The sequence below is a fragment of the Sphaeramia orbicularis genome, chromosome 10 (assembly GCF_902148855.1).
Source record: "Sphaeramia orbicularis chromosome 10, fSphaOr1.1, whole genome shotgun sequence".
Taxonomy (NCBI): Eukaryota; Metazoa; Chordata; class Actinopteri; order Kurtiformes; family Apogonidae; genus Sphaeramia; species Sphaeramia orbicularis.
In genome coordinates this window covers 23,417,297-23,445,162 of record NC_043966.1, presented here as the reverse complement: position 1 = coordinate 23,445,162, position 27,866 = coordinate 23,417,297, and the positions used below count along the sequence as shown (strand labels likewise).

The window sequence follows — 27,866 nt, the reverse complement described above, 5'->3', positions numbered from 1 at the left end:
CCCTAACCCTATCACCCTGACTTATGTTGACCTCTTAGAACATAAAACTCTCTTATTAGAGCCAGTACGTTGGGTTGTCTGTTGCAGTTGCTGTTTAATTAAAGGGATATTAACTCTGGTTTATGTTACAGCATAATATGGGGCAGTCATGTACCCCTATGTCTGAAGAAATCAAAAAGCAGACATTTAGGATCTACTACATGGTGAACTCATTATAAGGAAACAAAACAGTACCTATTTAAAAGTGGTTGTACACAAATGAAAATGTCATTATGAATATTATATTCTATAATGCCCATAGATCCCAGTAAATCCTATACCCTTGACTTAGTAAAACACTTTCAATGATAATAGTCTCTGTATGTAGTGGATGGAATCGTCATACTTTGTTTAGGCTTTCAAGGGTTATTGTTAAGTTGTACTGTCTATACACAAAGAAATCTGTAATATTACATGGTGTATTTGTCGATATTGTTGTTTTTGATTTTTCTTGATTGTGACATGAACATTTAGGATGAACACGATGCACAAGAAAAGTGCAATGAAGAGAAAAATCCATTTTATTTACACACAGGTTAGTTTGTTTATTTATCATAAACCAGATTGTACAGACCGACCCATATTTGACAGGTGGTGTTTATTGTACACATTCCACATGTTGTTATATGGCAGCATTATTAAATAGACTTTCAGAATTGTACAGGCCTATATTTAGTCATTTCTAATTATTTTTCTCACTTTCTCAGTATGTGTGTGTATGTGTGAAAGTACAGTACAGTGAAGGTGCCCCCAGGAGGCCACAATAGACTGGCATTCTGGGGCACTACAGTAATTAATGTACCCCTGGCACATTGCTAGACAAGCAACCCAGCACACACACAGAGAGACACACAAATACACAAATACACAGCACACCAGCGCACTCACAGACACAAAAATACACAGCGAATACACAGAGGCAGCTTCTATGCATGTACATTGCTGTTTGAGTGTGTATATGAATAGATGTATGTCCTTGTGTAACTACAGAGGACACTATCTCTATCTAAAGTATATTTCCAGAGACAAAAACACAATTTGCATTTGGACACAACCAGGAGACCATGTATTTTCTTTTATCTGGAAGATATCACTGTCTGATAGTGTGGCCATCAACCTTCACTGAAACAGAAGCAAACTTAGACTGTGGAAGGTTAAAAGAAAATAATATAAAGCTAGAGTCCACTTTTTTTTTTTTTTTGCATAAAAGAATCTAAAAACAACTGAGTCACAACACTATAATTTCTGAAATATAAGGACGCAGGACAAATTCTAAAAATGCAATTATGTATAATACATGTATAAATTATTATTTGCATAAAACACACAGCTTTTACTTTTTGTCAAAACTGGATTCAAGAAGTTGTCTCTAGTCCTAATCCATTTTCTCTATTAAAAACACATCTTTGTCCTTTTCTTATCTTACAGAGTGCTTACTAAGTCCACTTGTACTATTGTCGGCTGTCTGCATTTTTCATTTTCCATCATAACAGCAGCCAATAATGCAGAACAGCGCTAACACAGGGATGGACATTATCAGGCCTACACACATTTACACTTTCCTTAGTATCATCTTAGGTGTTTGATTAGTGCTGCTGTTGTACAAATGCAGCCCAGCTGTCAGTGATAAACCCAGCCACCCTCCTGAAGGGCCACATTGTCTGCTTGACTGATGGTCTGGGTTTATCAGTGGTGGGACAACTGAAGGAAAACCACAGATCTGCTTTTGTTAGTACATGGATCTGTCTGTATGTTTGCCCTGGGAGAAGGTAGACGTATCGGATAACGCCAGGGACAATGTTTGCTGCAGTGTAAATCAGGTTGTGTAAATGCAATTTTTTCAAAGTGCATCAGGGGGTGGTACTATAGTATTCCTGCTCTGAAGTAACATTTTTATTGTCACTGTGCTTCTACAAGGTTACAACATCAAGAAAGGAGGACAGATACATATAACAGAAACATAAAGCACCCGCACAATGCTGCAATTGTTAAAGACATTTCAAAAAAATTGCTGTAATTAGCATTTACATTTAACTACCTTTATATTTAGCTGTTGCTCTGTTCTTAAATTCTGCAGTAAAATGAGTAAGCATTGGGATTTGTTGGTTAAAAGGTGCAAAAGTCATGTGTTTTGTGCTGTGCTGAGAGCTGTAGTTTGCTGACACTAACAGACTCTCTCTCTTTAAGCTAACGGTAGCTCTTGTTGAATACTGTTGCCACTGGAGGAGAGCAGAAGAAGCACTGAGCTATTCAGCAGTGAGGATAAATCTCGCTCATTGGATTTTTCTGGAAAATTTGACTGCACTCGCCTTCATAGTTATAAGGCTGTTATCAGGGAAGGTGTTATATTTTTTAAAGTACAGTGTTGACCATAAAGTTGGAATAAAATGTTTACCTTTTCTCATGAAATGCTTTATTCTTGATGGATAAAGTGTAACTGGGACTCAGTATGTAATCATTGCACCTGGTAAAAGGTGATTACTGATGTACATAAATAGGAATATAAAGAGGAACAAAATTAGTCCAAGTTTATGGGCAACAGTGTATATTATGATCCACTCATGCAATGGAAATAAAAGTGATTAACACATTTCCTCATATATATTGCACATTTTTCCTTTAACTTAGCTGTATGAGCATATGTCTACTAGTACCCCTTCAGACTGTACCCCTGTGTTGGTGGACTACATAACCCACGTCATGAGAACACAAGAGGAATTTCAAAGTAAGGTCTGCCACTTTAGGCATCATATAGTATATATATAAGCATCTCATTTAACCCTTATCATGGGGATGAAGCTGATCCAAAGACTCTATAATTGCTATTTTTGACTGGAAGATGAAGGCATTTCTCATTCATGGCAATAAACTCCATAAAAAAAATATCTTCGAAGACTGCACAGGTATAATAATAATAATAATAATAATAATAATAATAATAATAATAATAATAATAATAATAATAATACACTGTGAATAATGTAGTTATGAATGCCCAGTAGTTGTACTGTAATTTCTCTTTTTGAGTTGGAAGGGCTGCTCTCCAAAACCAGTCCTCTTGCTCCATCTAGTGGATAAATGTGTGTATTGTTAACTGTCCACTCATTCTTGTGTGTATACATTCGCGGAAAAAAAAATATTAGACCATCAAAAGTCATCAAAAACAATGGTTATGCAATCAATTACTAACTCCTGTGTGTATCATGTGACTAAAACAGACAGAAAAGAAAACATGGAATGTCTAAAAGCACTGTTTTTGGCAGTACAATGCCATGTAAGAACTTAAGTGATTTTGGTTATTATCAAGAAGCCATGGAAAATGGCTAGATATCAGCTCTGAAATTAAACTGTTATGAGCTAATTTTGTTGTTATCATTATATTTGTCCAAACAAATGTACCTTTAGTTGTATCAGGCATTAAAATGAACAAGAAATTGAAGAAAACAAGGGTGGTCTAATTTTTTTTTTCCCCACAACAGCCCACTAACAAATCCACTTGCACTTAAGATCCCACATGGATTCAGGTCTTCCAAGCACCCATGACTTACATACACTTACCATGTGAGGACTTATATATGACGTGGAGTAGGAACACATCTATTAAAGTTGTAAAGTTATATCACTGTTTCTCTTAAATAAATACATACATAAATAATCAGATGTCCTATTTGGTCGGTTCCATTTATAAAAAGTGCCAGTCTTCAGTTTTTCCAGTACACAGAACTGCCTTTGTAAAAACACTTTGCCTAATGCAGCTGTTGTCTCAGTTGATTGTACATCGATGTATTTCAGTCGAAAGTGGAGAGCCTGTGTAACCGGTTTAGTCAACGCATTATCGGGTCATTTTACATCATTTTTGTAACATGAGAGCAAAGTCTTGTCTGCCCCGAGAAGGAAGTACAATCTCAGCCTGCATTTTCGATCACTTTTCTTCAACCCGGCCCCGCTGAATGCAGCAATACAATGAACACACGCCGGATCAACAAGCCCTCTAAATGAATGTTTAATGAGCATTTTAGAAGTCATAATGGCATGTCGCTAATGTCCTGTAATGATCTTCCTGTTGATGGCCACGCCTCGATGCTTTCTCTACCACTACGCCTCTGACAGTTGTCTGACAATGGTTTGAACTTTGCTGAATGTAGAGACAACTCGCCTTCACTTCACTTAACCAAGGACTCCAAGAATCCAAGACGCTCTGCTTTTAGAGAATAATGACTTTCCCACTGAGAAAATCTGTTTCAGGTAGGCTGCTGCTTCAGATTCAGCATTTGTACTGCACTTTCTGTTTGTTTTCTGGTTGTTCTTGAAATTACGCATGCCCAAACTTTTCATATTGTAAGAAAAATTGGAAATTTTAGAAGTGTTTAATTTAATTGAATTCAATGCAGTATTCAGGGCTGGTCGGGATTTTCTTTTACTTTATGAAACAACTTGGCGCTGTCCGTGGTGCTGAAGGAGAAATTCCTTTAATGCAATAGTTTTAAAGCTATTCATCATCTTCACTGTTTGACTGTTTTTACGATTTAGTTCGACATTTTTCCAGTTATTGAAAAGTAAACCAGCGAAGTTTTCCGGTTTAGTTGTTTTTCTCCTCAGTTTTTATATTTTAGCTTTAAAAACTTGTTGTAATATTCACTGTACCTCTGTTTGAAGCTATTGCAGTGATAACTAAACAAAGTACCATATTCGATCTATACTAAATATATAAACCTGAGATGCATCACTGCCATGTTTTAGTATTCAGATGAAATAAATAATAAGACTAAAGGCAGTTTTACTTTAGGACTGTAGATGGCACCATTGGTTAGGCTGTTAAATGTGTTCAAGCAGGATACACGGAACGGAGTGAACAAACTGGCCAAAAAGAAAACCCCATAACCTCGAGTTTGAAAGTTATTCAAGTTTAAGTCATTCGTGTATAGATAGAATTTGTGAACGAGATTTTGTCTACATTTTTGTAAAGTGCCCCGTATAAAAAAACAGGAAAAAAAAAAAACAGTTCATGTATAAATCTAAATAGAAGGGAACTAAAGGTAGTAAATGTGCAGTATGGATAGTAATTAAATATAAACACGGGTATAAATTTAAAAATAAATAAATAAATAATATATGGATGCACAGGAGGGGGAAAGGGCAGGTTATTCATGTGTGAAACTGACACGTCCGTCTTTTACATTATATTGACTTTCATTTTATGAGGTTCATCAGTCTTTGTGAAGGTACGTCTGATTTTCTTCTTCTTTCTTCTTCATCCTGCATTAACAATAGTGCTGACGACAGATGATGCTTATCTATATTATTCCTTACAGTCATGTGTATCCTCAATAGGACAATGAGGTGAGTTTACAGTGGGATGACGGATGCAGTGACGGATTTCATACGTCTGTCATTGGAAAAAGCCCCCCCCTCCCCCAGTAATAATCGAATACCAGTTACACAATAAAGATTCTCTCCTTTCCTTCCTTTTTCTCTCTGCCTCTCAGTTTGTCCCAACGCCTCTCCATACTTGTACTGTAAAACCTGTTCTATCCTAGAGGTGCTATGATATATGGAGGTGTTCATGTAAGTGCACACTGACTGGGTGAGTGTCTCACTACTTAGACTCCCTGTCCTCTCCCTCCTCTCCCTCCTCCCCACTGCTCCTTCTCCACGTTGTAGGTGGGATGCTCTCAGTTGCAAAGCTGAGTTTGTGCTTGCGCTGTCCTCGGATTCTGCATCCACAATGAGTCGTCTTCTGTTTTTACCTAGTGTTGTCTTGTTTCAACAACAGAGAGAAAAACAAATGGAATTTCCTTAGTGGTGCGTTTGTGGTGCTGTGTTAAGTCCGTTTCTTACAGCTGCGGTTCCAGTGAGGGATTAGTGACACCACATAAGGACCTCGGGCGTCTGCAAACAGGTGTTTCCACCCCATGGCTGCGCATTAAGCTTCATTCACGACCAGACCACTGCCTGTCCGACGCACCATGTGCACGACCGTGTAGTTTAGTGGGATGATGCAAAACCGCGCACACAGAGTGGGTTTGTGCGTGTTTGGTGTGATGCCGAGAAAATGATACAGTTGAAGAACATGCAACGTGCTGTGGTGAAAGTCTTTGTGCAGCTTCACGGTGGAATCTGGGCTTATTTTTTAATATCAGGGTTCACTTTTGTCTCGGAGATACAACGGACACTTTCCGAATAACGCAAACCCATGAAAATGATTCCTCTGGTCATTACCTAACTGACTGCACAGCATCACGGGACTGTTTAATCGTCTTCTAAGGAACTCTTTGTTTATTCCTTGTTGTTTATGAGATCGCTGTAGCTGACTCAGACTGTTACCACTGCGTCTGGACCTTTTCCCACAAGAATCCAGTTTTCTGGATTCGAAAGGGGTGATTTTTTTACACTCCGGAAGTTTTTCCATAACGCTGCCAAACTGGCCATGGCTGCAGCTATCGCCAGCTCCCTCATAAGACAAAAAAGGCAGGCGAGGGAGCGAGAGAAATCTAATGCCTGCCGCTGCGTAAGCAGCCCCAGTAAAACCAAAGGAAGCTGTGAAAAACCCAGTCGACTGAATGTTTTCTCCAGGGTCAAACTCTTTGGTTCCAAGAAGAGACGAAGAAGGCGCCCAGGTCTGTAGTGCACTGTCAGGATGTCTGACTAACTCTGCTTCAGGGTGTCACATGAAGGCAATTCAACAAAAGATAGGAAATACAATACCTATGATTTATTGGTGCAAAAATCTAAATATGATTGTTGAGCTTGTGTGCAAGAGAATTGTGTTATTAACTTTTTTTCAGAAACTCACCTATGCCATATATGTGATTTAGTTTGATCAATTGATGATTTTTTTTCTGCACACCCCACAGTTTCACATATTCACACTGCTTAAACTGGATTATTACATTAATTTTACACTCCTATATCTCTGATAGATTAATAATGTTGGTTTTCTTTCTGCTGCTTCAACTAAGCTGGATATTTATCTTAATTTAAGTTGTTTGTTAAAATTGAGGAACATACATGAACTGTGGTTAATAAATAAGTTATGCATATACCTTTAAAACATCTTACATAACTTCCACTGTATCTCTATATGTCTTAGTTTGAAATACTCTTATTGCTGTGAAGTCTGTAGTTTCTGAAGTGTAAAGCACTGACCTCCTCATAAAAGTGGTGCATACATACATGACGACTGCTGTTTGTCCTATTTGATCACATCTATTTCACATCCCAAACCCTCCTTTTGTCTGATTTGTCAGGTGCTTGATGCCATCGGACACGACAACTGCACAGCCTAACAGTTTTAGACAAGTCTGGTTTAGATTTCTTCGACGTTCTTAAGCTCAGCCTTGACCAATACATTCATTTCATTTCCAGGACATCAGTTACATAAGTTCCCCTCAAGGTTAATGTGTAAATTTATACAACTACTGCATACCTTTTCCACTCCACTTATTTCTGTAACACAAATAACTGTCATCTTAGAAATACTGCGCAGGTGGTTAATGTATGTAGTTAAGTGTTTTGTCTGACAGTATATTGGATAGAATACATACAGTGTACTATTTATCAATGCAAAGTAAGCTATATAATAACTGTTGTGTTTCAATCTGCAGTTATTTTTCTTCTTTTATTATAAAACTTACAAACTTTCATCAAAAAAAAAAAAAAAATATCATGACAACTCGTGTGTACAGAGTCAACTTTTGCTGAAGCAGATGTAACCTCAGTAAAACTAGATCTAGCAGTAATGGAAGGTATTATCAGTGAAAGGGAAGGTGTGGTAAACCGCAGTAAAGGACTCTCCACTTGGGACAGTAACCAGGGAATGGAGAACACTTACCTTTCACCATCACACTGATGTAATGTAGACTGGATACCCAACCCCTTCTAAAGTAAATGCTTCCACTTACAGCTATTGTCATTTAGACTCATCATGGCTGGTTTATTCACATGTTATGAGACCACTCTGCTCAGTCTTATTAATTCCATTGCTCTACATTCTATTTTGTTCTTGCTGTTAAACATCAAACAGATATTTCAAAAACATTTCTATCTCCCACTTCAGAAAATGTGTAGACCACTCCTTTTTTCTGTAGTGAAATCATTTGGAAGTAAATTAAAAGCTGAAAGCAATAACAATATTCACATTACTGTAGTGTCCAATATCACAGATTAAAGTTTTTTCGATTACTTTTTTAAATTATCCGCATCCCACAAAAGATTAACTGAAAGAAAATAAGAAAATGAAAGAACATCTCAGACATTCTGCTCCTGCTGGACAGTCCACAGCAGAGGAACGGAAATATAGAAAGGAACTGGTGACCTCAACCTCGACCACCACAATACCTGAAAGGCATCACTTATTTTTATCAGACATTTTTTTTAACATTTTGAAAATCTGTTTTCTTAGTTTTCTATTTTCTAAAGCCAAAGGGCGTGACATTATTCAGGTGTGTTTCATTGTTGTGAAAAAGGAAGAAGTGGTTTCCTGTGTTCATACAGAGCAATTACCCTGAAACTAATACTATTAGTAAGTAATAGTATTAGGAACTAATAGCATTGGTTCTGATAAGGTTTTGCTTTTAAATGGTTTTTGTTTGTGTGTAATTAAACATTTATGAACACTGAAAATCCTTACGGTTCTTACAAGTAGATGTTGACTAATAGTGGTTTATGAAAAGCTGATATTGGAGCAGATACTTATTGATCAATATCACACACTCAGAAGAAATTTAAAATCTCTTCCTTTAATACAACAGATGAAATTCACTGTTTTTTATGCCATGTGACAATAAATAACTGTCCCTTTTTAATATGCATTCAGTATCTGCATTCATCTTTGTACGGGGTATTTCTGGCATTGGGCCTTAATCAGCCGTTCTCTTTCGTTTAAGTTGTAATGATCACTATAAATTCATGTAATTTTGGAGTCATGGACACTTTCAAAGTAGCTCTAAAACTGTGGTGATGGGCATTATGTCCCTTTATGAAGATAAATGTTTAATATTGAGTTTGTGGTCTCATCTTGTGTCTCTGTCTCTGTCCCTGTTTCCACAGAGCCCCAGCTGAAGGGGATTGTGACGAAGCTGTACAGCCGACAAGGTTTCCACCTGCAGCTACAGGCAGACGGAACCATTGACGGAACAAAGGAGGAGGACAATGGTTACAGTAAGTTTTACTCTAATTATTCATTCACATTCGTTTTTGTCATGCCTCTTCTGCCGTTCTCCATTGTTGGTCTGTTCAGACAAGACGCCAAAATGTATAGATGAATCCTGCAGTGGATTGATGGGTTCTGCTCTGGTGCCATTACTGTGGTGACAGAGTGGAAATGAACACATTCACACTGACAATGAGAGAATTGATGGTTGAACTGATGACATTCATCAGTGGCTTCTCTGAGGGATAAAAGTAGATTAGCAATCTGAATGAGGATTATTTTTTATTTTTCAATCATCAGTCATGACAAAGGGTTTTAGAGGAAAAACTGTTAAATCACAATTTACCAAAGAATAGGCAATAATACTCTAGAGTATAAAGGTGTTTTACTCTCCTGCAAATGGGATCCTGAGTCTGAACAAACCCCATTGCTTTTATTAATACCCCACCCCCTGAAGGGGAGGCAAGGGGTATTGTTTTGGGTTCAGTTTGTTTCTTTGATTGTTAACACTTTAGCCGCAAAACTATTGGTTGAATTCGTACCAAATTTGGTTTATAGATTGCAAGTTATGCAGAATAGATCTCATTACATTTTGGGAAAAATAGTGCGAAGTTCAAATTTTTTTATGAATTTTTAGAATCTTTTTTTTTTCTCAGTGACTTATAATGGGTGAAATCTCAAATGTCTATGAAAACATCATTTTTGTTTCAATTTACTTCAAACTTGGCACATATATAGAGGCAGTTGATATGCTGACATCAGCACACTCATAGACATGATGACATCAGCTAGATTGATGCCAAAATAAGCCACAATACGTGCGAGGGGCGGGGTTTATTGTGCCTGGCAACGCTTGTTGGAAATGAATTCTGTGATGTTTTTAATCCACTAAAGATCAATGTCTTCCTTTCTTTTGCTGCCTGGAAACTGCATAGTAGACTTTTTTTTGTCTATAGATTTGTCGGCTGAATTTTGCCATTCCTGTTGGAGCAAACAAAAATAACATTTTCCAGCACATGTTCATTTTTCTACAAAACTGATCAAAAACAGTTCATTCATTCACCTTCCTTTTAACAGTATTACATCTGTACTCATATGAGGTGCCACCACACTGATATAAGTACAGTTAACTTTGAATTAAAACACAGATTTATCTAGATTACTGTTAATCTCCCCACACCAGCATCAAAAAGAGTACCAATACTGTGCTACTTCTGGCAGCATATTCTCATCTAAACAGACGCTTTGTTGTAAATTCCCTTTTTTATTTCTTACAATTTACTGCAGTGATGAGCAGCTGCTTAATTTTATATAATCAAAATCATAGTAAATATAGATAATGATTGGCTTTTTACTCCCCTGCTTGCTGCCATTTTGGTGAGACAGTTTTTTTTTTTTTTTTTTTTGTCAAATAGTATCTACTGAAGCATTGTTATTACTGCCATTACACCCACTAGCTTTTTGTTTTCCAATAAACAGAACATTAAAGGGTAGATCAATGAAAGAGTAACAGCACAGCTACTTATCTGATAACAATGCAGAAGAAATGGACCATCTTATAATTAGATGCTGCACTACATGCTTTTTAAAATAGTGCAGTGGTTCTGAATTACATGATTTCAATGCTGCTCAAGAGGAAGTGCATGGTACATTAAAAGAAACTTTGATGTAGTACGTACTGTGTAATCTTGACACTAAGCAGATGTAAACACTTCTGGAGCCTTGGAAATAGTTCGTCAGTATTCAATTAGCACTTTGGTGGAAATGGCGGGCGGGTGTAACATAAATACCATAAATACCAACCTTGTAATTTGTGCTGAATTAGTTTCCTACGTAACAAATTTAAAGATTCCGCAGAGCAGCTTGTGCAGGGTTAGAAATGAAGATCATCTCTGATACTTAATATCACAGCACACACAGTCAGTATGAGTATTTTACACTTTACACACTAACCACCCCACCCATCATTTGCTTTTAACTTATATAACAACTGGCCCGCATCAGCACCAAAATAGTTCTTGAAGTGAAAATTAAATAGTGTTGTTGAAAAGGAGACGGAGAAAGAGTGAAGCTCTTTGCACTGCTCCAAAAATAGCGTTGTTAGGCGCTGGGTGCGCTTGTCTCCATGGTGACTGAGAGCACAGTCCTCTTGGAGCTACTGGTGTCTTATGATGGTGGGAGAGGACCTACTCAAACGTACACACACACACACACACACACACACAGAGAGACAAGGATTTGATCTCTGCTACTACAGCTTGTTGATTAGAGTTTACTTGTTTTGCCGTCTGTTTTTTTTGAGTGTTGTGTTCTGAGCTTAGTAACGGAAAAGTCAGACCAAGCCAGAAATGACAAATCAAGAGATGAAAATCCCAGGCATTTTAAACAAAATCTTAAACAAAAAAAAAAAAAATTGTAAATAATACATTTTTTAAAAAAGTAAAATATTTCAAATAGATACTGTTTAAAATCTTTGACATTTTAAACAGTATGAAACATTTTCTTATCTTGTATAAGTAGTATGGAAATATCTCAGTGGTGTTTTTTCAGTGGTATTACAGTGCTGGTCTAGTCTCCAAACCACATAAAACCTTGCCTGTACACATGATATCCACAGATCAGCCATAACATTATGATCACTGACAGGCAAAGTTGTAGTTATTCTGGTTGTCTCATTACAAAAGAACCTGTCAGTGGGTCTGCTATATTAGGAAGCAAGTGAACATTTAGCCCTCAAAGAAGCAGCCAAATGGGCAAGAATAGGCATCCAGACCACTCTGACAAGGACCAAATAAATCACTGGGTCAGAGCCTGTCCATATCTTGTGATTTATTCCCGATGTAAAGTGTTTAGATCCTACCAAATGTTTACTAAAGAACAACTGGATCTCAACCAATCCAGCATCTACACTGGAAAAAATCTAAATCTTACCAAGTGTATTTTTCTCATTTCTAGACAAAATATGTCATCACATTTATAATAAGACATAATCACCTAACGAGTAACTTTTCAGTGAGGTATAAATAACTTATTTTAGACAACAGATCTTGAAAAATTTCAAGAAATCTTACCAAGATAATTTTCACTTGTTTCTTTGACAGATTTGTTTTTGCTTGAATTAAGCAAAAATATCTTGAATTAAGCAAAAAAAAAATCTGCCAATGGAACAAGTGAAAATTATCTTGGTAAGATTTCTTGAAATAAGATTTTCAAGATCTGTTGTCTAAAAATAAGTTCTTACATCTCACTGAAAAGTTACTCTTTCGGTGATTATGTCTTATTTTAGGTGTGAGGAAATATTTTGACAAGAAATGAGAAAAATACACTTGGTAAGGTTTAGATTTTTGCAGTGTATGGGAGCAGAACATTATTACCACCTATCTAATATTGTGTAGGTCCACCTTTTTCTACAAAACCAGCTCTGCCTCGAGGCCTAGACTCCACCTGACCTCTGAGGGTATGCTGTGGTATCTGGACCAAGACGTTAACAGTAGATCCCTGAAGTCTTGGAAGTAGAAAGATGGACCACATGGATCAGATTTATTCATCCAGCACCTCCCACAGATGCTCAAGTGCACTAAGATTGCATTGTCCTTTGTCCATTTTAGTACTAACCACTGCAGATCAGGAACACCCAATAAGACCTGCAGTTATGGAGATGCTCTGACCCTTACTCCTTTTGCTGCTTCCAATACATCAGCTTACAGGACTCACTTGCTGCCTAATAAATCCAACCCAATGAAAGGTACCATTGTAATGAAATGATCAATATTATTACCTCTTCTCCTGTCAGTGGTCATAATATTATCGTTGTAAGTACAGTAAGTAACAGTGTCCATGACCATAAAACCATGCTCATGCACACAAGGCTGTGAGTGTGAGCTGTACCCTGACATGCTTGGAACTGCTCAACACTCAAGTTTTGAGACTGCTTTCATTGGTTACTGTCACCACTCACACTCTCCAGCCTGTCCATTACCCTCTGACCTATTTTTGGATATTATCAAAACGACGACACTGCAGAAAAAATAGTTACATTGGGGAACAGCCACCACTACAGCCCCCTACAGTGTAAAATGACTAATCAAAGGAGCCGAGACATCAGCCACCAGAGTCTCAAAAGTCACCTGGATGATTGAACAAATGCTGAAAATCACACAGGGAGAGTGAGGAATGCTGCCTCGTGTGAATGGTGCCCACTTGTGAACATTAGTATCATGTGGATAGGTCTGGTTTCTTTTTGTGCAGGGAATTCAAATGACGAGTCACACTACAGATCTGAGGTAAAAAAAATTTAGTCATGTGGAGTGAGAACAACAATCTAATGTTAATGCTACCAAAACAAAGCAAGTTGTTATTGACTTTGGCTGCAAGAAGAAATCCCATCTCTCTCTCTCACCATAAACAGTACAGAAGTTGAGATGGTGAGTAGTTTTAAATTTCTTGGTGTCACTATCACCGACGATCTCAGCTAGCACTTAAACACCAGCATCATTGTTAAAAAAATCACTGCAACGGCTTTTCTTTCTGCACAAATTAAAAGAATTTACTTGAAACTGCCAGATTTTATCAAATTTCTATCGTTGCATGATTGAAAGCATCCTTATCTTCTCGTTCGCAGTGTGGTTTGTAATCTAACTCTACAGGATCGAAAATCCCTAAACGGGAGTTGTCCGTTTCACCCGCAGGACCTCTGGTATTGACCTGCCAGATCTTGATGTCATTTACAGCTCTAGGCTTCTGTCCTGGGCCTTAGGTATTGTAAATGACCCTACTGGTCACCCTGGGGCTGGTCTTTTTGTTCTTCTTCCATCCAGCAGATGCTACCATTCTATCAAATGTTCTACCTCTCGGTCTGCCAACAGTTTCTTTCCCAGTGTTGTGCGTAGCCTTAACAGTTCATATCACATACTTAACAATGTATGGTGTGTGTTTTATTTTTGTATTTTGTTTTTTTACCTTGTACTGTCTTTCATGTATTTTTATGCTGAGGTCTTGTAACTCGTTTTCAAATGCAGTTTTTCAGCAAATGACAAAGAAACTGATTGTGATTCTGAGTTTTGAAACACACTAATGCATACTGGAACTGATGAGGGAGCTTAAAGGAGAAATTAGAAATGAGATTTCATTAGGCTTAGGTTTCGTCATTTCTGACCTTTTTAACTTCCCAGTGAAAATGCCACAAACCCCTGCGCACGAAACACAAAAATCTGATTTCTCTATTACAGGCAAATGGCCAAAGTTTTACCTTTCAGGTGCAGTATCGAAAATCAAATCATATGAGTGTATTTTGAGACGAGATGGATGATTTATTCTATCGTTTATTCAATGGAAACCTTTATTGTTCTGTATGCAAAGATACACATTTTTCCTCCTCTAAAGAGCAGACCTCAGAGATGTAGTTTTATGTCTGTTAACATGTTGTTTGGTCCGATTGCAGGATGCCGCGTCCAAAATGTGTAACAGATAAGATACATTTATTAGACTTGACTGGTAAATGGTGGAAAACTTCAGGATTCTTGTCACAATAAATTGGTCATGACTCCCTGACAGTTGGTGGGTGGAACTACAGCCTGCAAGCAATCATGAAAACTGTCCCTCAGGCCTCCTCACCCTTCTCATTCCATGTGCCTCTTTACATCAGGACTGGTCTGGGAGTGGGTGGCAGCCCTGTCATCCTCTTCAGTGTGCTCAGGTGTTTCTAGCAGCCAGGAAGTAATTGAGTTTCCCCTCTTCAAAATACCCATCACTACGTCATCTGGTAATCCTCCTGAAATTAAGTGGGTTACAGATGTGTATGTGTCGTGTCGAAAGTATAGGGGAAGGAAAAAATCTTCAGCGTGAGAGGGGCGCACAATTATAGTGACGAGAGCTTACTCACATAGCAAGATGTATTGGGAGCGGAGTGAATCAGGGCTTCAAATACAAAGCCATTATAAGTAAAACCAGTACGTGTGCATTTTTTTTTTGTAGAATCTTGACAGTAGTTGCAAATTTACCTAGCTCACATCACCTCTGGTTCTGTATAAAGCACTGCAAAAAAGGACTGTCTACAAGATAAAAACACTAAATCTGAGGAAAAAGGTACTCAAAACAAGTGAAATATCTGTCCATGCAGCAAGATAATTTCACTTGACAAGATTTCTTGAATTAAGATTGTTAAATCTACAAATAAGCATGTAATCAGATGCTGGGCCAGAATTTTAAAGCTACGTTTACGGTACTGTACTTTCCGGACTATTGGCCACACCTGACTATAAGCCATACCCACCCTGTCTCCAACATCTCACCATCGATTCATTGATGCCAAGCTTACGTGCAGCAGCTCTATTTCCTTCTTCGACAGCCGGCTCGATCATTAGCCCAGAAAACATAAATTAGTCGCATCACTTTTGAGCCGCAGGTTCACAGCGTGTGGAAAAAAGTAGCAGTTTATAGACCAGAAATTACGGTATGTTCGCGATGGCCACAGCAATGGCCAAAACATAGTGCGTGGTTTTTGTAACAAAACTTGAATATGGAGAAAAAAATGGCCAAAATCCCATGGCGCACTACGTTTTGAGCAAGCAGGGCTGCCATGGCCACTGGGAACATAAAGTAAACTAGCATAAGATAGCGTACGTGTCATGATTACTTTAGCCTGTTAGCTACCTAGACACTATTGTCATAATTATGTTTTCAACCATCTCCGTTTATCAGGCCACCAGACTAACATTACCTATCATTGACTGGAACTAATATATACAATGCCAGTTTGATAGCCTATAACCAGAGCTGATCTCTAGCCATAACAAGTCTAGGTAGTGGGGCTAGTGCTCACTAACTTGCAGGGATGTAATCATTAGTGACTTGTCTGCAGTCTATATTTCTTTGGGTTAAATACTGATCTTTGAGAATTGAGTCTCTTGTGTTTATCTGATGAATCAATTAGTTATTAAAATAATCTACAGATTAATTGATTATCAGAATTATCATTAGTTGCAGCCCTAGTACGAACACTTAAAATAAGAAATTTACTCTTAAAGCAAGCTAAATTATCCAGCACTACTAACTCTTAAGTTTTTTCTCGTATCTTGATCAGAACCATATAATTTGCAGTGAGCAAAACCAGGGTGGATGAATTGGAAAAATAGTTGTGGAGGAAGTCTGCTGATAGTGCCATCTGTAACCATTAACCACAAATATCTGGCAAGAGATCATGGAGCCTCTGCACTGTAGTAGTGAGAAAAGCTTCCAAAAGCAGCAAATCTTTGCAGCACATTTGTTCAAATCTATAAAACTTGTCCACACAGAAGCATTGCATGTTCTTTCTTAGTTCTTCTGGGAATTTGCGCTATTGCTAAAATGTCCTGATCCAGTTGTTTCTCTTTCTGGCTGATAGTCAAATTTCACATTCATTAATCATTTCTGTTTGTCTATACATAAACATAACACAACATAACATACTGAACACACAAACACACACAGAAAATATGAAGATGGTAAGCAGAAGGTCCTGTCTATTTAAGATACATTTTAACGCAGCATTTGTTGTTGGCATGACTAAAGATACTCTCCAAAGAAAATATCTGCCCATCTGTCTTTTCTACAGCTAGAATGTGCTATGTATTCCCTTTGGGAGCTTTGATTAGATTCCTGTATTATCATTTGACAGACACAAAGTGTTGCAGTTTTGGTTTGAGCCAAACTTGGTTCTCAAGATTACTCAACCATACTGTACACTATTCAGACACACATGGAGGAACACTTTCAGGTAAAATATAGCATCATTCCATTCTACCTGAAGTACAGAAGGGCTGGTGTGTAAAAAAAAAAAAAAAATGCAAACATGAAGTATAATCCTACAGACTACACTAACACAGTTGTTGTAGAAATGGTACTACATAACAGTCTTAAAAGGTTGTCAAAGGAACGGGATGTTCTGTTTTTTCATAATTGTTTATTTAATTTGTCTGTTATGTGCTATTTTATATGTCTCAAAGGGGGTGTGAGAAAAGATAAGAGCACATGAATACTGAGAAAGCGCTTTCACAGATGTAAAAAGAGAGAAACACAAACCAATCCACAGAGACAACAGTTCTGGGAACAGTTCTGAAACAAGAATGTGCTGGCCATGCCTGTTTGGTCTACCAAGTAAATACATTATGTATTTCTGTTGTTTACAATGAAGCTCTGAGAAATGAGGTCTGCAATGTTACAGATGAAATAACCCATCAAAAAGCTTCTATAGTGCACTTTGCTGGAAGGAGGCTGCAGAAGGCCTATACTAAGTGGCTGACAAGAGGACCTATAGTAAGGGCGCACTGACTCACAGCTTAACTGATGTGAGAGTAGAGGTTTAATTTTTAGTCTCATGTGTCTATATGCAGAAATCTATACCTTAATGTAAAGTCCTAACAGCCATGGTGGAATCATGAGAGGAATGTTGTAACTCTCAGTTCAACATAAGGAGATAGAAAGAAAAGGGCTTAAATAAAGCAGTGCAACACTTGCAGTACTGGTGATGGCATAACTGTTTGGGACAATGTCCAGTAATAATTAGCACAACAAACAAGACATGTCCTTATTTGGGGATAGAAGCACAAGTATAGACTTTCAGGTTGATGTTAGTGTGCTTTTCTCTGTTTAGCCGTGCCTTACGAGATAAACACACTGTAAAATACAGTACAGGCTGACGTTAATTAGATGGAGTTGTACCTCACTGACCACCTGGGATACTGTTGGCGTTCTCAGCCTCATGACGTGTGCTCAGGCCGACTGTTTACAGACAGGTATGTGGAAGAGTAGGTGTTTGAGTGTGAACTGTGTGCAGATCATGTTGTGCTGCATCAGGTCCACAGTGATCATGTAGGTTACATGATGAATGAACAGTGTTGTCAGCAGCATAAGCTCAAATTAAACCATCATTTATTCAATTATATATCATTTTCCTTTTTAAGTTCAGTTTGTTTGAAGTGGGGTCCACATTCAATTCATTATCTGCAGAAAAGTCATAACAAAAAGTTTGCAATGACACAAATTTTGTCTTTATATGCATTTCTTAACACATGTTTTGGACATGCATCGAAGAGCAATTGTAGCCATTCTATGCCTTTCAAAGACTTCTTCCAGCAAAAAAAAAAAAAAAAAATCATATTTATGTAAATAGTCTATTTGTGGCACTGCCAAAACTTTTGGTCAGGACTGTATATCACAGTTCATATTTGCCCTTTTGTAGAAGCACACAGGAGTACAGGACACCAAAACTAATACAAACATTTAGCCACTTAAAACATGGAGCATCCAATAAAAAAAAGTAATTTTAAAGAAATGCTATTAGAATAGGTTCACTCTTCTAACTGTACCAACTTTCATTGGAGGAGTACATCGCTTTAGTTTGCGTCAATACTCCTGACAGTCAGTACTCCTAAAAATGGCAAAACAGATCTGAGCACAGAACTTCTTAGAACCCTATTTTAATTTTATAAATTCCTATATTACGCATTACACTGTATCTACAGTATATGCATTCTTCATGACTAGTTTTTGGTGTATTAAACACACTGGGTAAACAGAAAATGCTTTCAGTCTCGTATTTGACAGAAACAGTTTAAATAATAAACACTTGACTATAATAATGATTATTTTATTTGACAGTAGTTACCTCCTACTACTCCACTCCACCATGTATCATTTTCACTGTTAAAGAAATAGAATAGGATAGGATAGAATAGAATAGAATAGAATAGAATAGAATAGAATAGAATAGAATAGAATAGAATAGAATAGAATAGAAAAAATGTACAATAGGTAAATGTGCTGTATGATTATAAATATGAAGAATAAATATATATTTGTGTATTTTTATTACCTCTTTGACCAAGAAAAATGTCTTAAACTTGGAACCTAACGTGTGTCTTTTGCTTCTGCTTTATTTCCAGCCATGTTCAACCTTATTCCAGTGGGGCTGCGAGTGGTTGCCATCCAGGGGGTGCAGACAAAACTCTACCTGGCTATGAACAGTGAGGGCTACTTGTACACATCAGTAAGTGTCTCATTTACAGTGTTTGTGCGTGACTGTGTGAGTGTGTGTATAGGACGAGGTTCTGGCCTCTATCTGAGCGGCTGACCAGCAGACAGTATGGAGACAAAATGCTGGATTGCTGGGAGATAACCGAGTTACTATGGTGACAAGACCAAGTGGAAGAGGAAGCATAAGAAAACACGCACACCAAGACAGATACTGTAATGGAGGACTTAGTTCGTGTTAACTATTTAGTCAGTGTCTTGTTTTTATTTTTTTTTATAGTGACAGATGACTCACTGTTGCAGTCCGACTCAGACACAATATCATAAGTTTGATATAAGAGCAGCGTCATTTTCTGACATAATTCAGTGTCAATAAGAAGTTGAAGCATTGTATAAGCAGACTGAACAGTGATATGCCCTATTGTGGCAGGTGGCACTTCATCTTTGATTAAATGTGCAATGTTATGAATAATTCAGTTGCAGGGTGAACAGTGGTCCTGTTCCACTTCCTCCCAAATGCCACCGTCACATTGTGTAGCAGGTGTCACTGAGAAGACTGACAGACAGGTAGACGTGCACCCACAGGGCACAACAAGCCTCACATAGGCCCTGTTGACAGACAATCCTCATAGTCAAATTAGTAAAGATCGTTCTGAATGGTTAAAGGTCTCAGTAAGCCGGGACAGTCCTGATTGATAGCAACAAGCTCACAAACCTAATGATCTTGTAGCCTTTCATTCTGCAGCTACGTCTGACAAATTATCCATTACTTTACTTTGACAGTAATGTGATGAAAGAAAAAGGAAAACTAGCCTTCAGGCCTCTCCTCTCTCTATGTTGTCTCCTTTTCTTTCTCTCTCTCTCTTACACACTAATGCATAAATATAAACACGGTTAAATGTAATAGCTCTCACAAAGCATTAGTTCAGTCAAAGCCACCCGAGTCAAGCAAGTGGAGACGCTTATACACTTAGATTTGGTAATAAAGACAGCTCTTTGAGGACACTCTCAAAGAAATCAAGCTGCTAGAGGAACAAATCCTCCTAATAAAAAGCAAACATAAACATTACATTTAACAAGTAAGGAACAGTTATGTGGTACCAAAACAAGTCAACCATCCCAGTGGGCTATGACGGTGAGTCAGCGTCTATGATGCCAAGCCCATTAAAACAGCTAAATGTAACCATAAATTCAATTATTTAGTAGCATTTCCTGCTGTGGCACGTCAAAATGTCATCTAGAAAATGAATTGCTGCTTTCCACCAAGAATATATATATAGATTATATATTGTAACATTTTCAGAATTTCAGAAAATTATCTTTGACTGATAGTGAGCTGATCCATGTAGTGTTTTTAAGACCAAAAATGACAGCATAATCGCTGCAGCCTGTTATGAATATTATATGGCCTGCCTATAATTATGTTTTAATAGCACTAGTCATTGTTTGACAGCATATCCATGGGGGTCGTCCCAGCCAAGCATGCCTGGGGGCACGTACAGAAGTAATTGATATAAAACATAATTCCTCAACCTGCTCATACACACACACACACACACACACACACACACACACACACACACATACACTAATATGCTGTGTTAAACATGACTTCACAGCAGGTCACAGTTCTCAGTCGGTGATTATAATGACATGCGCTTGGCTGTTAGTAATTTTACATTTTAAGTGAGCGGTGCATGAAACTCAATAATGTTGAATCTAAACAAGCAGATAATAAATGTATCAGATTAATGTTTGAAAGGTGGATGTGAAGGAGTCTGCATTTAGCTCAGCATCTTCTGTCTTTTGCACATTACTGAGAGACCTCAGGAGGATAATTTCTTGTTGTTGTTGGATCTCAGTGCACCTGTTCACACTGTTAGTCACTGCTGTTATTAACACTACACTTTATCAGCAAATCGTGACGCAAGCAAAGATTTAATGTTTGATTTTATTTGCCTTTCATAGGCTTTTCAAGTTTTAATAATGTGTTTTACTACTTCAGCCAAAGCTTCAAAACAGGATGATTGTGTCTCAAGATACACGAACAAGATAAACAAATATTTTTGCAGTATTTATTATAACTCCATATATCAATCTATCATATGCCTTGCAAGACATTCATGGTTTACAAGCACTTCCTCAGCGTTTCAATAATCAACACCAACATACGTCTTTTTGTCCTTCTCAAACTCGTGCTTAATTCCGTTGCAGCTACTCCCAGAGGTTTCCGTCAATCACCTGCTTTATTGAATTACTACAGTCCTACTCTAAATATAGTCATTGTTTTCTTCTCTGGCTATAACTACAAATAAACTCTCATCCTCACTCACTGGAGTGACACTGGAGACCTTAAAAAGAAGCCCTATTCAGGCTTTAGTTATGCTTATAGAGTTAGTATTTCCATCCTGCACAGATACAGACCAATGGAAATTCAGCTTCCAACTTTGACCTGCCTCTCCCAAAATGTAACCACATCTATTCTGGGTCCCTGGCAATCTATAAACCAAATCTGGTATGAATTCAACCAGTAGTTTTGCTGCTAGAGTGTCAACAAACAAACAAACTGAACCAAAAACAATACCCCTTGCCCTTGGGTGGGTTAATTACCTCTGCAAGGAGGTATTGTGATCACTTTGCTTTGTGTGTTTACATGTGTGCCTGTGTGTTTGCATGTGTGTTTGTTAGCTAGATAAGTCAAAAAGTTATGGATAGATTTTCATGAAATTTTCAGGAAATGTTAATACTGGCACAAGGAAGAAATGATTAAATTTTGGTGGTGATCGGGGGGGGGGGGGGGGGGGGGGCAGATCTGTCGTGGTGGAGGTCTGTGCTCTCCGAGTGCTTTTCTTGTTAAACAAGTAATCACCAGTCTCCCAGTGAACCCACTATGGTGTTATACGCTCTGATGTCAGTGTCTCTTCTGTAACGTTCAGTCCTGCATGTTAGTGTGGTGTGTCGACCGCTGCAGCTGCTTCTCGGGTTGTTTAAGTAGTGCAGAGAATCATCGGATTTGTCCAAGATGCCCAACTTATTCAGTGTGCATCTTTCCACCACTGTCCCTAGTGAGTCCAGCTTCTCTCCAAGCACTGAGCCAGCTTTTCCCACCAGTTTGTCCAGTTTATTTGCTGCCTTATCCCCAGCAGACCACAGCATAGAACAGCAGAGACTGGTAAAAATGTGCTGCATCTTAGTGCAGACGACAACGGACCTGAGCCTATAGAATAGAATAGAATAGAATAGAATGCTGATTGGCTGAACAGGGGGTTTAGACTTTCAGAATTATACCACAATATCTTTGGTTTTGGAGATGTGACATGGTAAATGATGAATCGATTGAATTTACAGGGCGTTTATCCACAATGCTTTTCAAGTCTCATTCATCTATTGATACACACGCTAAATAAAGCCATTACATAGAATGAGGAATCTAAAAGGGTTTTCTCTTCTTTTGTGCAAATTGAATTGAATTGTACAAATTGTATACGAATGTTTATCATATGTAAAATATGGAATCTCTACTAAAACGAAATGCATTCTCAACACCAGCTCACATGTGAAATACAGTGTGCTGCATTGGAGGAATTCAGCTGTGTGTGTGTGTGTGTGTGTGTGTGTGTGTGTGTGTGTGTGTGTGTGTGTGCATGTGTGTGTGTGGGGGTGAAGCCTTTTTGTCTCAGCTAAATTAGAGAGTGAATTGGATTGAATGTGTAGCTGGCTGCCTAATAGTGCCTGTCCTGCTGGTATTGCTCCTGCAGTAAAGTGCTGCCTTGAAGCCACATATTAAACCAACCAATAGCAGATCAGCATTGCAGGGAAATTCCCAATCAACAGTAGAGAGACAACAGATGACGTACTTGGGGTGATGGGGAGTGGGGGCATGAGGAGGTGGCAGTGTTGATGGAAAAGTACAGTACGGTTATACTATATTTTTCTCATAAAGGGGGAAAAAAAATACAGAGGCGAGGGAATATAGCATACAATAAATGGGAAGTGAATGGATATGCATTTATATTGTGTTTTAATCACAGACACAGATACTAAATTATTCATTTAACTGTGTGTTTAATCTAACGGCATGTGCTCCTGTGTAGAGTAGATACGTACATTACAGTGTTCTCTGTGTGTGTAACAGCTGAGATTGGACCTTGAGAAAAAGAAGGCGATAGGGAAAAGAGGATTAGAAAAAACAGAGCACGTGTGACTGAAGTAGAGCGAAAATATATTCATCTATCAGTGTGTGGGTGAGGAGGGAACAATTATTATGCATTTTACTTGAGTCTTTCTTTTCCTGCGTGCCCCTCTACTTTTGCAAACTTTACACCGTAACAACAGAAACATCCTCTACTCTAAAATCTCTACACAGGAAAAACTGTTGTCTATATAATCTGCATAAATCTCCTCCAGTAAATATCTGTACTTAACAAAATGTAAACCTTCTTTATACCTTTTCTGATCTGCGGGTGTATTTTTAGATCCACAGCTAAGTGGTGTCCACATGTCTCATGAGGTGCCTCTGAAGTGGTGTTATTAATTTCCTGATGGGTCATATCTGAATTAGTGTGAGTCACTGAGTCTCCAGTTGAATCTCGTCTAGACTGCTCTATGTGAGCGTGTGTGAAATGGAGAGTTCAGGGCTCTCGGGCAGGAGATATTTATCAGTTTAGCATTGAGGTTTAGAAGCTCTCAGTCCAACCTCGTCTCACAGAAATTATATTCATATGCAACTAAATTGTAACTGATTTTGTTATCGGTATAATCATATTGCCGCTCACGATATATCTTATTAAAACATACTCCGGTGGTTAAAGGTAAAGATAAAACACGAGACATTTTATAAGCATGCTGTGTCATTACAGCTTGGTTGTGTTAGTGCCATAAGCTTGTAATAAGCTTTGTAATGGGAATAAGGGTTTAAAAATTCAAAACTGCACTTAAGAGTCACCTATTTTTTTAACATTTAGTTTGACGCTCAGTTTCAGATTTGCTTGATTTTGATATTGAGACATAAAAACTTACAGAAATTCAATTCTTTGTCTTAGTTAACCCATGGAGACCAGTGCTACTTTTGTGTCAGTTCCCAATGAAATTTTTTCTCCATATTTAACCTTTCTTAAGCAATTTATCTATTTATACTATTATTTTCTGTATTTTGCATTTTATCAGTATAAATCAGGTATTTTCCTGTATTTAATTTACTGATCATGTAAATGTTCATAAAATTCCTGACGGTAAATGTAAACTGACAATGTATTTCATTCTGACAAAAATCCATCAACTTGATTTACAATAGGGACAGACATTTTTATTACTTTCTGGAGTTGAATAATCGAGCCAATTCAAGTAGTAATGATGTCACTGTTAACACATACCTTTCACCTAAACCAAAATACTGATAATCATAATTAAAATATAACAAGTATATTATTTAATATTTCAAAGCACTCATTTTTTCAGACTTTACTTAACATATGCTGCAGAAAAATAATCATTAATTCTGCATGTCTATGAAGTAAAATGTAAATATCCTCCAAAACTTCCCCAAATGAAAAGTAGTCAACTCTTAAAAAAGTCAACATTGCTTCAACATTGTTTCAACTAGTAAATGAAATTATTATTGGAGCACATCCTTAATATATAGTACCAGTTGGATTTGGTGAGAATATTATCAAATGTTTTACGGTTTGGTTTAGGCACAGACAACATTTGGTTAGGGTTGGGTTTAAAAAAAATTATTAAGAATCTGGTTTTGATCATCTCTTAATATCAAATTTCATGAGATTACTTTTGTCATGATTTGTTGCTATATAAATACAATTTGATTTAGATAAAAAAAAAAAAAGTCTGCTAAGGCTTCATGTAAAACAACTTACAATGGATTTATTATTATTGAAGATTAAACTAGTCATTTTCCTATCCCTAACCGAGTCACTTTAATTATTTAGACATAAATTCTGCTCCTGAACTGTGCTAAACTGGTTGCAAAGTCCTGGATTGATGAGAGAAGTAATGGACTTTCTCAGAAAAATTATGCATTCTTGCAACAAAATCAAGGCACATGTTTGTAGAGAGTGAATTGGATTTTAAATGGCACCATTGTGTTCATTACAAAACTTAATAGGATTTTCTATTAGTTACATATAAATGTAATTTGTGAGCATTAGGATTTGGTTCAATCCTTGTGAGAGCCACACAATAAATAATCTCACCATTACCACTGATTTAAACCCAAAGGCATCAAAGACGTGTGTGTGTCATTGTGGTTGTACATTATGAACTCACTACCCCTCCTGTTTGATATGTAGTTGTTGCACACCCTTGTCTTTTTATTCAGGAAGCACAATGCCTTTGGTAAATAACCATTGCTGTAAGGTTTCCCTCCACTGAGCTGTGTCATTAACTAGTTTGCGTTGCATGCGGTGCTGCTCAGTGTGTGCACCGTGTGGGTGTGTCTGTTTGTATTTGGTATTTGTAAGGGTCTTTTCCACTAGCTTAAAGCTCCCCAATTTATTCTCAAACAAATGAACAATAAGAGTGTACTTTATCTTTGGCTAAAGAAAAAGGTGCTTTTTAATCCACTTCTACTCTAGACCAAAGAGTGGAGCAGTGAAAAGCCGGATTTAGTGAGATTTATCTTCACTGCCCAGCCATAGCATTATCTTTTGTGAGTCTCATAAGCATTGATGTGGCTGCAAAGAAACTAGAACGGCACTCAGCCCTGATTTCATTGGCATAATTGGTGTCATTTTAGTTTCCATGTGGCAGCTGAATTCACATGGGGCAGCGTGCAGCATCGATTTGGCTCATCTTGTGAAAAATCCAGCCAATATCTTTACAGGAGAGATCAGATCCATTATGCTAGTATTTCTCCTCCTGCTGACTGAAGGGAAACATTATTGGGTTGTAATTACTCTGCTGAACCCCGCCGAATGCTGTTTTAACCAGGCAGTCAGTTGTGTGACAAGATGTCATCTATATGGACAGTATGTGTCCATGTGTTTTACAGTCACAGTTATTAAATATGTGCAGGGGACCTCCTTTGGTACGTTACAGTCAACACCTCCATCAGCCACTCCTTTATTGGCAGCTATGAGATAATAAAGAGCTCAGGCAACATAACTTCAGCTGGGATTCCCCTTGTTGTAAAACATAAGAGGCTCCTCTGCCTCCCTCTCTTCTTTTCCGGTGAGATAAAATTCATCCCATTTAGAGACAAGTGTGGATTTAATTCATGAGTAAGAAGCACTGGAATAGTGTGTATCAGAGGAGTTAAGAGGGATCTTTGGGAAAGTTTTTGGCCTTCTAATCAAATTCACTCCTAAGCTCCCTATCATTAAGGATAAATAAATCCATGCTAATTATGCTGATTTTGTCCACCTACTCACACACTCACATGAAGCATGCATATGAACCAACCAACAAAGAACTCTAAAAGTAAAAAGATAATGTAGGGCATTAGAATGCAAAAACAGATGTAACAGCATTGGCTGAGAGAGGCTCTCTCACAGTAATAAAAAATAAATTCAATTAAGCTATAGTCATCTGTTAATCATACTAGTATCGTATGTAGTATATATAGTCAGCATTTCCACTCGTAAGGTTTTGCTATCGTGCAGCGCCATGGCAAAATCCTTGCCGCCACACCATACATTTGATACGAAACATCACTGTTGCATTAGACTTATTATACACATATGTATAATATTTAATAGGCCTCGGGGCCGGTTCTGGGGTGGTCCCATAAATGCTCTCATGCCCCCATAAACAAACGTCCCGCCCCCTCAAATGAAACTTTGCGAAGTTTCAGGAGGTAGGGAAAAGGTAAATGAGCTTCACAGCAGCAGGAGACATAGAGGAATTAGTAACACATGTTAAGTTTCACTTTCACTTTGCACAGACCATTGTGAGGTACGTGGCACAGACCCCCCCCCCCCCACACACACACACACACACACACACACACACACTGCTGCACGAAGATATAAATTCCACAGGAAACACTGTATGTAGTATAGTATAACCTAATAAAGAAGAAGCATTTACTTGCATTAACCACATTTCTACACCCATTTTAGACTTTGTATAAAATACTGCACAAGGTAAATTTCACATAAATAACTGAAATATAAAAAGCTTATCACTGTCATCTACAAAGAACTGACTGATAATGGAACAGAGCAGTCGAAGTTAACTTCTTTAATGTGAAGGGAACACAATGAGGTGAAAAAGCAGTCAAATCTGAAACGGTGGGAAATGAGGGAGAAGAAGTGATGGAAATGTGACATTTTTGTTCATTTCATGCTGCTGTTTTGATACAGGTGAATGGATATTATTATCATGATTATGCAAAAATAATTACAGTTAGCTGAAATAATTGCTGCGTGGTGATTATGTAATAATCTGACAGGCTTTGACAGGGGTTTATGAAGTTAGCACTGCTTATTCAGTCACAGATGGTAAAGATAAAGGATAGGATGCACTGTAATACTTCACTTCTCTAAATGAAAGAAATGTAGCAGAGCTCTAAGCAGCATAACTGTCAAATAACATTTCTGACAACTACAAAAATAAGGGAGAAGGCAAGAAACAGCTGACAGACTTGTCTCTTTGTCGCATCAAACACACCAGTGTTACATCAGACTTTCTATTTTCAGGTGGCAAGTTTCTC

The 27,866-nt window shown here is 37.8% G+C and overlaps 1 protein-coding gene across 3 annotated transcripts in view; it reads left to right on the top strand.

The window, feature by feature from the left end:
• Positions 1-27,866, top strand: part of fgf13a (fibroblast growth factor 13a) — a 133,422-nt gene that overhangs the window by 90,014 nt on the left and 15,542 nt on the right. For 2 of the 3 annotated variants that reach the window (XM_030145705.1, XM_030145703.1), the window contains 2 exons: positions 9,088-9,198; positions 19,111-19,214. In XM_030145705.1, coding sequence (XP_030001565.1) covers positions 9,088-9,198; positions 19,111-19,214 — 215 coding nt within the window. Of the gene's footprint in view, positions 1-5,710; positions 6,657-9,087; positions 9,199-19,110; positions 19,215-27,866 lie in introns of those variants that run through there. The other variant, XM_030145704.1, reaches the window with a different exon arrangement.